The sequence below is a fragment of the Maylandia zebra genome, linkage group LG19 (assembly GCF_041146795.1).
Source record: "Maylandia zebra isolate NMK-2024a linkage group LG19, Mzebra_GT3a, whole genome shotgun sequence".
Taxonomy (NCBI): Eukaryota; Metazoa; Chordata; class Actinopteri; order Cichliformes; family Cichlidae; genus Maylandia; species Maylandia zebra.
In genome coordinates, this window is record NC_135185.1 from 27522667 (window position 1) to 27538033 (window position 15367).

Below are 15367 nucleotides of genomic sequence, written 5' to 3' on the forward strand. Positions count from 1 at the left end.
CTAAAATGAATGCAGAGAGGACTCAAAAAAGAGCTCATGCTACTTGTGTAAAGCGGTTTCTTAGATTTTAGTAAATACAATTTAGAAAATATAACGTTGTCTTTGCAAGACTGAAGGTTTCAGGTGGAGTTTGCAGCTGGTTAAGCTGCTGGGTACATAATTGATATTTAATTATTTATGTTTATATATAAATACGTATATCAATGTTAAAATAAATTATTTGCATGTGCATTGGCTTGCATAGAAATGTAGCTTTAGACAAAGTTAAGTTGGCCGAGCTAACCCCGCCAGTTTCTGTTTTCATTCTAAGCTAACTGGATTTGTACTATAGCACATGTTCTCACTCACTGTCATCTCACTTACTGTCCTCGTTCCAGGAATTTGCAAAAAAAATATTTTAGCAAAACATCAAACTTGAACTTTAAGGAAAGTTTTCTTTCTCCTTTGATTGTCTCTCATGCCTCTGCGATTCCTTGTCTCTGTCCCATGGGATTAATAGTCACGCTTCCTTTTCTGTGTGCTTGTGGTCATTTTGCTCAGCGTTGTTTTCATTGAGTCCTTAGAGAGATCTGGAATTGATCGGAGGTCACCGGCGCATTGTGTCGCCGAGCGTCAGCTGACCCGGACTTACGAAGCTGTGTGGGAGAGACGGAGAGAGGAAGTTGCTATCTGGTGATTAAATCCCGCATGTGTGGGAGAGAAATGGAAGAGGCTGCAAAAACAAGCCTTTGGGATGTAAGATAATCCTCAGCAGACGCCTGGAAAGCTGTACATGTGTGTGTTTGTAAGTTTAGGAGGAAAGATACAGCGGTGAATGCCACAGGCGTGAGCAGGCTTCTGTCTTGCAGTGAATGCAACTTTATCATTTCCTGAGGTTGAGCAACAGGAATCCTTTTCTCTCCCTTTGACGCACAATATGCTGCCATTTACTTTCAAGCCGACTTCTTAAGCCATTTCTCATGCTGATTTTAAATAGACAATAACATCCACTCTCAAAGTTTCCCTCAAAGGAAGATGAAAGTACTGACTTCAGTTATACAAAGGAGAGGGGACCATCTATCCTTTTATTTTCCTTATCTTCATACATTACTGAGACAATATACGCTCAACAGCCAGTTTATTCAAACTGCGTATTAATGATCTATTGCAAATAACACGAAAAAGCTTGTTTCAGAGATACCAGGAGAAGCTAAATAAAGATGACTTATTATGAACTGTGACTCATGCAAAGCTACACTAGTAGAAACTAAGATTAAAAATACGGACTAGAAAAAAGCACAACATTCCCCACATTGAGTTTTTTGCAGAAGGGTAAGGGTTTATGTTAAAGTGGGCTGAATTGTGGTTATTTGCATACCTGTGCAATAGCCTGAGGAATCACTAAGAACTCGCAGTCAGCCTGACAGCTCTTCACTAATTGTAGCTCATTTAGTGTTGTTATATTCTGAGTTTGTCTTCTCTGAGAAATTTCCCTGTAACCTCTCGTCAGAGCCTGAGTTGGCGTCTTTTAGATCTGCAACAATAAAAATCAGGTAAAATCAGCTTATGTAATGCAACAATCAATGAATCTTTTAAGCTCTAATCATATAAAATCCCAATTCCCCATTTTCTGTTGTTGCATATCTTTAAGTGAGGTTCGGAACACCAGTGTTATTTCATGGAAATGTTTACTCAGTGTCTACACATCTGCAGGTAAACAAGGAATTAGCAGGTTGTGTTTGCAGTGTAAACTACAGGAAAATGTCTCTCCTGTCCTTTGTTGGGTTTTTTCCTGCCACGTAAACTCACACGCCCTCTGCTCTGTACTACGGGGCTGCATGCACGACATGTTTGGGTCATGTTACAACAAATACACATGTAGTCACTAAGCTGCCCTGGAGGGGTTTGTGCTATTTGTCAGCTTTGAGTAGGGCTCTCATGTGCCACTTCAAAAACAACAACAGGACCCCGCCCTGTTGGCTCGAAACCTGGCTGAGCTAAACAGCTGGAGCGGATTTGGAAAGCGGGCTGTGGATGTGTGGCAGTGGTCGGTTTCTGACACATGACTGTGATTGAAGTTTACTACATCTTTGTGTGGTACATCTCACTGCAGGTCTTTGTTATGTAAAAGAGGATTTGGTGCTTTTGGTTTTTTATTTATTTAGTTTTTTGGATGAAGAATTGATCACTTTATCGAAACATGAGATCGTTTTTTTCCCCCTTTATTTATTTTTGTAGGTCTTTTATTTCTGCACAGACCACAGACAGAGGGGGGGAAAGTCTCATTATAACACATACTCGCCAGGCTTCTCATTTTGCCACTTCCCCTGTGAGTCTCGCGGCAGCTTTCTTATCATCGACCTCTGTTATTGCGTCAGATGATATTTTGTGGCTTAAATTAGATTCGTCTCGTGAGCATGCCTGCAGGTAGTGACTCAGGCTTTCAGCTCTTCCCTTTTAATAACCTGATGGATACGTCAGCGGCCAAGACGTGAGCTTATCTAGTTACCTGGAACATCTGTGCAGTTGCTCGTTGTGTGTGTTTGTGTGTGTGTGTGTGTGTGTTACCTCTTAAATGCTGAGTCATAATGTGGTTGCAGGTGTCTTTTGGCATGCATCCTCACAATTTCAGACCCCCCCACCACCACCGCATCCCCTTATTTATTTTTTTTCTTTCAGTTGTTCCTACTTCCACCCCCTTCCTTCCACCTCTGTTGCGTTTCTCTGCAAGTTGTCGTCATAGCAACAGTCCCCTGGCGCTCCATCCCTGGCTCCACGGCTATCCCAGTGGCATTGGTTGTTATCAGCAGCCTAGTGTGGCGTGAAGTGCATTAAGTGGAATCTCCTAGGCCTAACCTTGTGGTACATTAAACCGATTTTAGACGCACTCTGAGATTTTGGGGCAGCAGGCGGCATTAGATGAGGGAGGCCTTTTGTGTGTGTCTTGCGGATTACATTGAAAACCGGATGGCAAGCTTGACACGATGGTATTGTCACAATACCCAGGAAAACACTCAATAACATTTTTCGATACCACAAGGAAGTTTCACCCCAGATTTAACAAAATAATTTCAGATTATCATCAGAGGTTTCATTCATTTTACAGATTATGAACATTTCTTTACAAAACCTAGTAATAAACCAAGGGTACAACAACACAATACCTAAAGTCACAACAACTTAAGTTAGAAGAGCATAAAAGTTGAACTTTGGATAAATTGTTGTGGTTAACATTTCTGATAACTGGTTAATTATTCAGTGGTATTGAAATGGGAATTTTCCTGACCTTGTTTAATTTAATATCAGTGTTTATTCTCTATTAATATTTGAGTATTGATACATTTTTTTTTCTTTTTGACAACCTTAGTGAGGATTTGAGTAAATTAAAGAAAACTTGAGATTGGGCCGTCTCCGGACCAGTTCAATCAGTGGTGATCAGTGCTGCCACAGGGTCGCTGGGATATCGGCTTAGTGGGAACTGTTGCACATAGTGACCGAGCCCGGCAACCATCAGATGCTAACATTACGTGTAGTAGTCCAGCTTGCTCTCTCTTGCAGCCTTTCACCACACGGGCGCTAGGATATTTCCTGGTGGCAATCTCGTGCTTTTGGACGACTGTGAACAGTGAACCGGAGTTGGTGGTTTGCTGATTACTAACTGTCAGGATTTGCATACATACATCCCAGGTCTGCACAAGCAACTCACTGGCAACAAAATCTAGATAAGATTGGCAAAATATTATATAAAGACCTTGCCTAGATGATAGCTAAAGTATATGTAACACATTTAAAAGGGACCAGTTGTCCTTTTTTCCTTATTTCTGTCATTTATTGTTACAATAAGCATTCATCAGTCAATTTTAGTGTCAAAATTGGGAAGAACGATAAAAGAAACTGCTGATCTACTGCAGTTTTCCCACCCAACATTGTTCAGTCTTTAGCATGAAGACAATGAAGACAAAATCAAGTCCATCGATGCCATCGAGTGAAAAGGACGGTATTGTAGGAAGAGGAAAGATGGCAGGCGGGGAGAAGATAAAAGAGTTCATTGCTACAGATGAAAGCAAATGCTGAAAAATAACCCTCAGTTCTCAAAAACGTGAGTGAAAGCACAAACACGCTTGGCCTTATAATATTATTATTGCATATCATTTGAACATTTGCTCTCTCTGTGTATCATTCTGTTTAGGCTAATTATCTCATCATTTGTATTTGTACGACCTATAAAATATGAGTATGCCCAGTGGGTGTAGACACACTGTAGCCTACCAAGAAAACACACTTCTCTGGATAGAGTCTGACCAATTTATCAGGCAGCAGATATTAGCCATTTGTCCATCTATTGGTATCGCCAGTTATATCAGTCATTAAAGGGAAAATTTAAAAAACTGAAGTAGAGACTGGAGAAACACCCTTCAACCATGTTATGAGTGTGGATGTTGACTAGTTTGTCCACCAGAGGGCACTGTTTGTAATACCACAAACACGTAAACATATTATTATTGCACATAACAAATATTAACTCCTGTATTGTTGGTCTCTATAATTCACCATAGCCTCATTGGTCTGTCCCATCCTTTTTTTTTTTTTCTTTCCAAAAATGATTGCAACTATAACTTGACTGAAACATTTTATCAACATGTAGGGTTAATTTGTAGAATTTATGGTTTGTGCCGGGGGTGAGTATCTCTTTTGGTCCGTCCCTGCTGACCACCTTCACTATAGATGTGTGAGGAAAACCGTGTAATGGAAGGAAACTGGATTGTTTTACACTGGAAGACTATCACCATGCATTATTAATACTTATTGATTGACTTTTAACTTGTTAGGATCAGAGAGAAAAAGACTTTGGTTAATCTGTGTGTATATATGTGTGTTTTTCAGCACATGTAGAAAATGAGGAGCAGTACACTCAGGCCCTGGAGAAGTTTGGAGAAAACTGTGTGTACAGAGACGATCCTGATCTGGGCTCGGCTTTTCTCAAGTTCTCCGTCTTCACCAAGGAGCTCACAGCGCTTTTCAAAAACCTTGTGAGTTCACACTGTGTGTGTATGTGGCTGTATGTGTGGGTGGGTAAAGTCCTCTGGGACAAAGACAAATTTTCATGCTGTCCTTAACTGTGTTTATTCCACCGTGTGTGTGTTCTCTAACACACACTGATCACACACCAAGTCCAGCTTGAACTTAAAGCCCTGAGGACATAGCCCTAGTTTTTCCATCAAGACATCCGAAGAGCCAGTGCAACACCAAATATCTCCTGGATCTAATACTGCCTGATCTGTTAAGCCCAGGTCTTGTGTGAAAGCCAACGCTTTATTAAAAAAATTTGACTCCATCTTGTGAGGTCTGTCGCTCCCCTCGCACACTTTATCAGCTCATACCGAGAACAGGAGCTTTAGATTTTGTGTTGGTGTGATCTCAGCGTCTTATATTAAAGAAATATGAGCTTCTGCCTGACCTGGATGTGAAGATGTAATCTCCAATAGCTTAAGAAAGCACTGGGTTCCTAGATTGCGTGTAGGGGCTGGCCTTTATAGCAGCTTGGAAACAGCCGAGTTAAAGGCAGAATTTGTGTCTTTAACAAGTTTGAAATGTGATTAAATATGAAAATGATACCAAGGGTGGTGGAATTTTTATACCCAAGACACTGAGCTATGTGTAATTAACCCTTTTGCACCTTCACTCGATGTTTTCTCACAAGCTTAACGATTCCTGAATCCGTTTCAGACTAAAATCTTAATAGCATTTCGTTCAATTCACTTTTGTTTAGATGCCACCGATTCACAATAACAGTCACTTTGTATAGTAAGATCTGACAGTGTTAGAGAGGATCTCCTACAGTTGAACAAATGATCAATTCAGGTCTCAAGCACACAAATCTAGAGCTAAGTCCGTGACTCTCGTGGCAAGCATGGTTTCCAGGAAAAAAATCTGCATTCCTGGACTGGTTAGCAAGTATAATCAGTCCCAAAGAGCGTGCCGCAATAAAAACCTCCCTGTGATTGCTTTGGTTGCTAGCAGACTGTAGTGATCGCCTATAGTTTGCATGTACATGGACTTTTCTGCAAACACTCACCGTTTACTCTCCGAGAAGCAGTGAAACTTGAAAAAATGGAACACCAACCAGAAATCGAGAGCATTCTCCTTCAAAGTAAAAGATTTATCTCACTGCTGCAACCAGAAGATTTTCAACTTTTATTTTGAAGGAGAACAGTATTTGCTTCCTGTTTGCGTGACATTTTTCACAGTTTCACTGCTGTTTTGCAAGTAGTTTGCAAGTATCTGGAGACTTCTGTGCAAACTACTGACGACTGCAGCAACCTGCTAGCAACTAAAGCTATCACAAGTAGTTTTTTGCTGCCAAATGGTCACCAACACGTAACTAAGCCTGTGTGACTGAGACCTTATCTTCATTAAGATGCTACATACTGCAGGCTTAAAGAATAACAAAACGAATGACCTGATTCAGCTGATTTCCAACCTTCCTTGACTGAGAAACCATCCATACCACTGCTTTTATTGTAAAACATGACCAGTTGTGTATACATGCTGTCGCAGTAGATGTTTACACATATTTATTTTTAGTGTTTAGTGACTGTTTCCACTGAACCTGTGTGACGTGTTCTGTGTTACAATTTGTCTGCTAGTGGCTTCTTTATTTGCGCAGCATTAGCCTTTCAAGGCTATTATTTACTTAAGATGAAGAGCTGAAACTCTGGATTTTGTATGTCCACTGCAAGGAGACGCAGCACACAGGACACTGCTGAAAGGATTACGTCTCAGTGACTTTCAGTCTCCTGCTGTCTTAAAATCTCTGACGTAACCTTTCGACTCTTATTTGTGTCTCTCTTCAACTTCCTCCAGTTCCAAAACATGAACAACATCATCACCTTCCCTCTGGACAGCCTGCTGAAAGGAGACCTGAAGGGTGTCAAAGGGGTAAGGCATATAAACAGCAAGTCTTTGTGTTACTCTCCATGTGCTGTGTTTTATACAGGAGGAAATATTAAAGCCATTATTCTTGGATGATGCCCTGAAGTACCTCTTATTCTGCGATAGTGGACGGACACTAAGGGTTGTTCTTGCACTAATTTCAATGTAAATGTCAGCTGATGAACATATTCATCTTGCAGTTGTTTAATCCGTCAAAGAAACCAGATCGCAGAGTGAAAACGGCTCACTAGACGTACAGAGAGACCTTCTGAGTGGTTCAAAGCTGCTGGACAATTATTACCCTCCTTTAGGTGCTGCAGTCTAGCTATCAAGGTTAATAACACGCTGCTTTGATCTCAGACCACGTTCCTGTTCCCAAAAAAGTAAAAGTGGAGCTGGCAACACAGAGAGAGAGAGAGAGAGATGGTGGATGAAGCAGTTCCTGGAATATACCTGTCTGCAGCAGAGCTGATTCATCAAACTGCAGAATAAAAAAAATCAGCTTCTGACTGAATGAATATTAATGTTAATGTTTTTGTGTAGTTATGCAAAACTATGAGGGATGGAGTCCACAATCTCTCAGCTTGAGTGATTATTTATTAATGTCTTGCTGCTACAATGGTGCAGGTTCATATTAAAATGGCCATAAGGTCAGCAAGCGTGCAAATAACAACACCAGTGAGAGCAGATATTCTTAATAAGGTTCTCTCAGGAGCACAGCTGCTTACAAACATGCTATTTATATGCTTTGTTTGCAAGGGGAGGCCAATCAGATACTTGACTTAAAGGGAGAAGGGCGCTAGCTAATAATGTATTGACTTTTTCAGATCGAGGATGAACAAGGCCCAGAAAATAAAGATTATTTTGAACCATGAATTATGCAAAGCTACTTTTTAGAGGCCGTGAATAGAAATGCGGAGCATATGAATGTTTGAGAACGTGTTACTGTGCATGTGTTTGCAGGATCTACTGCAGTGCTTCTCACTTTTTCTGTTGTGAGATCTAAAACAATATTCATTTGCTTGGCTGGTTCAATCTATAACTGTGTGTTTCTTGTTTAGCTTGGAGAAGCAAAATAGTTTTCTGCCCATCATGGGCGGTTTGTTTAATTTTGCAGTCCTTTCAGGTATAGAATAATAAATATGTTCTCCTGTAAACTCTTCTTCTTGAAAGCCTACTAGGAGTAAACCCTGAAGCTCTTCTCTGAACTTAGTGCTTTCTGTGACATTTCAAGCCTTCTTATAGAGGAAATTAACTGTGTGTGCATCAGAAGTTAGCTGGGGTGGTCTCTGCCTGTGCAGCTATGCTCTGAAAAACCTGGAAACTATTTTAATAGTCCTTAAACGGAGTCTTTATTGATATTTTACGAGGTGTCAAAACAATGTCGTCTTTATCGGGGGAAGAGCTAAACAACCGTGAAATGCCACCAAAACAAAAGCAGTAAATTAAGGTGGGAATAAAAGACCGTAGCTCAGTATTTTCGCAGGTTTTTAGTGCTACGTTTGGAGACTGCAGTAAGCGAGGGGAGGGGTGACACAAAGACTCGCAAGGAAATGTTTAATGCCTGCAAACACGCTTTGGTCTGAAATAAAGTGTGTTGAGGTTTAATAGACAGGCCTGTGCCTTGTGTATTAATGCAGTCTGCTAGACGGTCATGTGTGTCCACCAATCAGACTAAACCCAGACAGACACTCATCAACAGTCTCTGCCAATCTGTAATGCAATCAGACTGTCCACAGTGGTCTGTGACCTTTCACTCTCTAGGCACATGATTAGATTTGGTTTCCACTGAGGTATGATGTAGTTAAGTCGGCTCTAATGAGGGTGGTTGCCATGGAGAAGCCAGTTGTCCCCATGACCCCTGGCCACTTTGTGCTGTCTGGCCCCTGAACTGCCCCCCCCCCCCCCCCCCCCTTTTTTTTTTTTTTTTTTGGCGTTCTTTCCTCAAGTGTTGTCGTTTTGGCTTCAATCTCCTTTTCTGTTCTGTGATTTCCTGCCTTTGTCCTCTCGTCTCTGTTTTAACTCTGCTGATATCTCCGCCTTTCTCTCTCGACACTCCCCCCCCCACCCCGCCCACCCGGCTTTGGCAGCCAGTTGTCTCCGCAATGCTTGCCCACTTATTGCTCATTAGCCCACAGATGATTCTCATTACCCCAGTGGCAAAGGACTAATGAGCTGCTGGTTATTTTATACTTCAGGGCACACTCACATTTACACACACTTATATAAATGTCACCAGTGATGTAGTCACTAAACCTGGAAGTTAGGCTTCTACACAAAGAGAGAGAAAAGGTCACAGAGATGTACAGTAATGTTTACCTGTTGCTCACTTACACAGCCCAGAGGCTTTCCCTCGTCTCTTCCTTATTGCCATTCATTATTCACCTGTTAGGAGAGCGGGTGGGGGAGTAGGAAGAAGTCCAGACATGCACGACAGGCTGTTTACACTACAGGGAGAGGAACAACTGAAGTATAATATATTAATTGGCTGATGTGGATGTCATTAAAGAGTAATGTATTTAAAAGATCAAAGGAGCTTACGAGGAGGAATGCATTGCAATGCGGATGGGAATTATGTACTTCACCAGTCACAAGCAGGAACAAGATTTACACATTTGTACGCTCATTTTAAACGAGTTGTGGTGTTTTTGGAAAAAATATGCAACAATTTTACAAGGAAATCAAACTCTCCTCGAATAAATGTTGATGACGGAAACCTGAGTTCACTTTTATTAATGTAGCTTCGAAAGCAGACCGTGCTTGAGGTAATAAAAGGAACTTGTGCTGATTTCCCTATTTTGTTCTTTGACTTTAATAGAATGGCTTTGCATGATTTAGGGTTCAAAATAATGCTTGTTTATGTTATACCAGTCCTGAATAAGACATCTGAGCTCACCTACCGTTTTAGCACCTTAAGCCCGTCTTACCTATAAGTCCCCCCCCCCCCCCCCCCCTTTTTTTTTTTTAATAGGTAGGATTAACCCTAACTTCTGCCAGTAACTCTTTACTCAGCATTTAAGGCTAAATGTATATCTTGATCAGATCATTTCTCAAAAATTTACACACAAAAGAGGGCAACTAACAGTAACACCTCAACAAATGAGAAGTATGCTGCGTATTTTGAAATGCACTTCCCTCTTGCCGTTCAGTGCAGATCAAAAATGCAGTTTGGTCTCTTAAAATTCTCCACGTTCAACGCTGCGGTGTGGCAGCTTCAGTAGTTACCAGCCTTTACATTTGATTTAATTCAGGATTTAATGGCTTTCTGGTGACCGGTGCTCACATAAACCCTGTTAATATTCTGCCAGTGCTGTCTTCAGCGATGAGTGCAATGAACTCACTCTGCAAGAGGCAGCAGCTAATGGCTCTGGGATTAGAGGGCTAACACTTAACAACCTGTCACTGCTGTTACTTGATTAAAAACCCCGACCATCTTATCACAAAGGAGAATCAAGATTTCATGTGTAAAAGTCAATTTTAAGGCAATGCAACACCCTTCTTCTCTTCGTATTTTGCTAGGAAAATGTGAAATGCATTTGTTATGACCATCTTTATTCTTCAACACAGCCTGAAGTCTCTCAGGCTTTTTGTCATTTCTTTATGTAGTCTTCAGGAATAGTTCTCCAAGATTCTTGAGTGACATTTTGCTCTGTTTTTTGTCAAGATAATCCAACACTGCTTAATAATGTTGTGCTCTCTGGGGAGGCGATCCATGTCTGATGGTGTTGCACTGTGTGTGTTTTTTTTTCCACTCATTATGTCTTTACTGAGATCATTGTGATGCTGAAAAATGAATGTGTTCGTGCTGCCAGTGAGAGGCTTTCCAGATGGTACTCCATGGTGAATTAAAAACTGATGGCAATTTTCTGTGTTCATAATTCCATCAATTTTCACAAGATTCCCAGCACCAGTGGCTAAAATGCACCTCAAACCACGACAGTGTTTTACAGATGGTCGTGGAAGTTTTGGTATACCTCAGCATTATTTCCTTGTTTCCCTTCTTATAGAAAATGGTCAGGTACAAGGACTGGACTGAATGAAAAATCGGCCAATATCCAAAGCAAAACCTTGAAAGATTTCAAAAAACATGAAGAACTATTGATCAAGACCACTTTGAAAAAAATGACAGGAGTAGAAGAAAGTCTGGCTGCTATGAAGAAATTAGTGGTGGCTAAAGAAGTTTTGCACAGTAATGAAATTAAGCCCTTTCACTGTAGTACCAACAAGAATGCCGCTGTGAGGGTCAGTGGAAAGCCCAGTAGTGTTATTGCTGGAGATAGACACACTCCCACTCAGGAGAAATTAGAAAGTGTTGATTTCACCAGTCTGTTCTGCTAATACTGAATTGTGAGAGCGGATGCCTGCATGACATCATACCTGCCGTCTAGTCGCTCATCACATGCTTATGGAGAGGTCTCTAACACACCGTGAATCATATCAACTTATCAGTATTCAACCCCAGTGACTAAGGGGTGCAGAACCTAGTGTGTGTGTTTGGAGCTTTGGTGGGGGGAAGCTAGTGTGGACTAATGCATTTGGATTGAGGGATATTAGTCCAGCTGTGTCCCCCCCTCATTGTGTTTCAGTGGATCGTGAACACCCGAAACCGCCCACGCATGCTAGCTGTTGGAGGTTTTTTAGATGAGAGCTGATCTGTGTTTGCTGATCTCATTAGTTTGCAAACCAAATACTCTGCAGCATTAGTGCTTTTAAAAATGACATTGGCAGACATTTAAAAACAGCACAAGGAAGTAGGTTAACGTGCCAGTGGACCTCCGCTGTAGTAACCCTTTCGTAGCACCACGTCACATGTAACACAGGCTTAGTCATTATTCTGGTGGCCTCGCATCAATTCAACTCCAAGCATTTTTATTTATTTTTTTGCAAGTCATCCCTCTGCTTTCTCCCTACTTTCCTGCCTCTCTGAACCTCTCTGTAAAAAAAAATAAAAAATAAAAGGGAAAAAGTAGGTCAGTAGACAGTTCTACAAAGTTTTAAAGTTAAGAGCCTCCACATCATTGATACATTCGAGTTTCATCTTATTACATCCCTTCTTCTGTTTCTCCACTCTTGCCTGATCATATCTAAGATCCCGCTGTGACATTCAGGGGTCTTTTTGCTGCTCACACTTTCTTCCTTTCTCTCTAAATATTCTTTAGCCAGTCTGTTAAATGATGACAGTAACATTTCATTTGTTTCTCTTCCTGATAGGCCCCCCAAAACATGCTTTTATTTTGTCCATCTTTGGCTGTGACGATAGAAGGATTATGGGCTGCCAGCCAATGCAAATGCTACGTAGTTCTTTGTCTTTTGTGCCCTCTGTCTTCTTTGCAGCAGGCGATAAGCTAACACACAAAAAAGATCCCAAACACAAGCAAGAGTAATCCACAGTACTGTTTTTTTCACATGTTTTTGACAGCTGCAGCATGTAGTGATTCTGCCAGGGTGTACATAGACCCCACACTCCCCCAGTGGCACCCTTACCTCTCATCAAGAGCCCTTGAAAAGGACTCCGATCTACTTTAGGTTGCACATTTAGTATATCTGTAGGAAAAGGTGTGAGGCACGTATTCCAGGAGCTGCTAATCCTTCACATGTATGCTCCTTGTATGGTCCTGGGTAGTAAAAGGTCGCCTTCTCCATCTTTTAGATTCAGCCAGACAGGATGCAGAGTGCTAAAAGCCTGCATATCTCTGAGGGAGTGTTTTGCCCCTGTGCCTTGTCCTATTCTGCTCTGCCCTTCCCTGCCCAGTGATGCCTCTGTCTGGTATTTTTAGCCATTGTTACCATTTTTCCTCCTCTCTCCGGCTCTGACATTTCCTTCCGCTTACCCTCTTTTTTTCTTTTTTTTTTCTCACTTGCTCTCTTGACCTGCAGTTCATTCTTTTAGTGGCTTCCTTCTACCCTTTGACAATTTTCCCCGCAGTCCTGTTCTTTTACGTTGGATTTTTATAACCTTTTATACTCTCTTTTCTCTGGCGGTTTCTGCCGTTGAGCTGGATGAGTGAATGGCTCCCTGCCCCTTGAATTGGCCCAGTGAACCATGTTGTGATCCTGTGGGCCGACAGGTCGAGCCTGTCACTCCTCTGCTGTTGAAGTGGAGGTCAGCGGTGGGGATCAGCTCACTCTGGAGATCTAACAGTGGCACTGAAGCCGTAAGCAAAACCTAAGGCAACAAATTCATAGCAAGGTGAAGAAAAGTGCTGCATGATTTGGTTTGGCTTTCTGTGGTGAGCTCACTGTAATGTTTTAATTACAAGAATTAAAGCAGCTTAATTGCAGCTAAATCCTTTAGTTTTTTTTTTTCTGTTTCTCTGCTGTACAGCAGATTTTCCTGGCCTCCTGACCCCCCTCCACTCCTCATAACAACACAACAGTTGATTTTGGTTGTTTTTTAGGGAATAAAATGGGCAGCTGTACCCAGTAATGTCTGCTTTGTGCGTCCTAATCACTGTTTAATCAGCACTGGAGGACCAAAGAGGTGCTTTAATCAAGAGTTTTGCTCAAGCAGCACACGACGGCAAGAAATCGTTACCAGAGAATTTGCGTTATGAATGCCAGAAACAGTCACCTTGTGCTCCTGCTCACTGTTGAGACAAATGCCGGCTGTATAGATTAGCTATATTTTTTTTGCAATGTTTTGCTATTGACGTGGTGAAGGCTGTGTCATTCTGCATCCAGTTTCTTGATTTCTGCTCGCTATTTTAACAGTGTAACCACACAGTTCCCGAGTTTTCTGCTTGATGCGCTTGTCTGCGTTGATTATGTATAGTACATGTAGGGCTCTGACTATCAGTTACTTTCATTGTTGAGGACCTAAGAGTATTTATTAACCGTGTTTGGAAGTCAGTCTTTCTTGTAACTTTTTGGCTTCTCCTTCGTGACGTCCGAAAGTAACTTCCCAATGGGTCTCAGCTTTCTTAATTAAATGTATGTGAGGATCCCAAAAGTTGCACCAATCACAGGAAAACCACAGAGTAATGTTTTTTTGTTTGTCTGTTGTTGTTTTTTTATGAAGATGCAATAAAGGCTTTGTTCTGATAAATGAACCAAACAATTAATAGACTGTAAGAGCCAAACTACCCCGTTCATTCAGCACCTGCAGCTTTGAATGTTACCATGTGCTCCACTTAAGAAAATGTCGTCCCAGTTTATTTCTCGTCTATGTTCTACTCAACCCTCGATCGTCTCGCTGTCTTTCAAAGAGCTTGTTGCTGGTTTTGTTCAGTTTTTAAAAATAATTATTATATTAATTAATACTTCCTTTTGTTTTTTCGCAGGATCTGAAAAAGCCCTTCGACAAAGCCTGGAAGGACTACGAAACAAAAGTGTAAGAAACTAAGCGCATCTAATCAGCAGTTCTTTGTGTGTTTTCTACCATATTTGATGTTTGCACTGTTGTTAGTCCATGACTTGTGCTCATGTAGTTATACGTAGTTTAACACTTCAAGTTAGTTTTGTTTGAATGATTTTGGGCAGTATGTTTAAAATCAAATGTTTAGTAAGTGTCTTGTGTCTGTCCTCCATGTTTCCCTTTTAATGCCTCTTCCCTTGATTAACAACTCAGGCAATTCCTTATAATGTGAATAACCCACTGTCACCTTTTCCACTTCCACACTGAGACTCCATTTTCACCGACACTCCTTTGTGATTGTGCATGCAAAGAACTCGGGAGTTTTTATAGCACTTTCATATATTTTACAAGCAGCAAAGGACATTCTTTACTGAAAGGGTAATGCGTCTTCTCTCCAAACCGTTTTGATCAAGCAGTGCAGACTGTGTGCTGACATTAAGGGTTCATCTAGATGCCATGTGACCATTCCCGACCGTCCTAACTTGTTCTATTTTGTTCGACTCCATTGATGGCTAATGGAGGCCATCAATAGAGTTTTCTGCCTGATATGAAAAGCATCCAAACATATCAGTGATCATCTAATCTATCCGCTGCCTCCATTTCATAGGCTCAGTCAAAGAGCAATTACAGTATTTGGTCAACATGGCATTGATTTCTGGTTTCCTAATTTTGTTTGCGAGCTCTTTGCACCCAATGCCTGATTTTGAATTCCTTGTTAGGGGTTCATCCCACATTAAAAGCTGTTTATTCAGGAAGTGTTTTGCCTTCATTTTCACAAGTGATTCATTTATATTTTGTTTAAATGTAGAAAAACTCCAAGTCCTTTGTCTTGTGGGTGCTTTGCTTCCTGAACCAACAGTAGTGAAAATGAATGGACTCTCAGCCCCGTCGTCATTTGAACAACTGTCAGTTTGGCTAGCAGCCAAACAGCCTGGCTAACACGTGTCTCTGTATTTGTCGGGGCTGAAGATTCATGTGCTGACAAAGGCCGGCAGTGTAAACCTAATGAAATCGGGTTTGGCACCTTCAGCAAAGCTAAACAGAAAGTTTAGGACAAAAACCAAAAAGCTTTTGGGACTAATGTCTGTGAGTGTGAGGTTG

General features: G+C 41.3%; 1 protein-coding gene across 3 annotated transcripts in view; it reads left to right on the top strand.

Annotated features, from left to right (window-relative positions):
- asap2a (ArfGAP with SH3 domain, ankyrin repeat and PH domain 2a) overlaps positions 1 to 15367 on the top strand; it is a 56423-nt gene that overhangs the window by 19543 nt on the left and 21513 nt on the right. For all 3 annotated transcript variants that reach the window (XR_013094631.1, XM_014414323.3, XM_076877708.1), the window contains exons 3-5: positions 4864 to 5009; positions 6844 to 6918; positions 14193 to 14242. Coding sequence is in view for 2 of the 3 variants with exons in the window: in XM_014414323.3 (XP_014269809.1) it covers positions 4864 to 5009; positions 6844 to 6918; positions 14193 to 14242 (271 nt within the window). In the remaining variant the exon portion in view is untranslated. The remainder of the gene's footprint in view (positions 1 to 4863; positions 5010 to 6843; positions 6919 to 14192; positions 14243 to 15367) is intronic.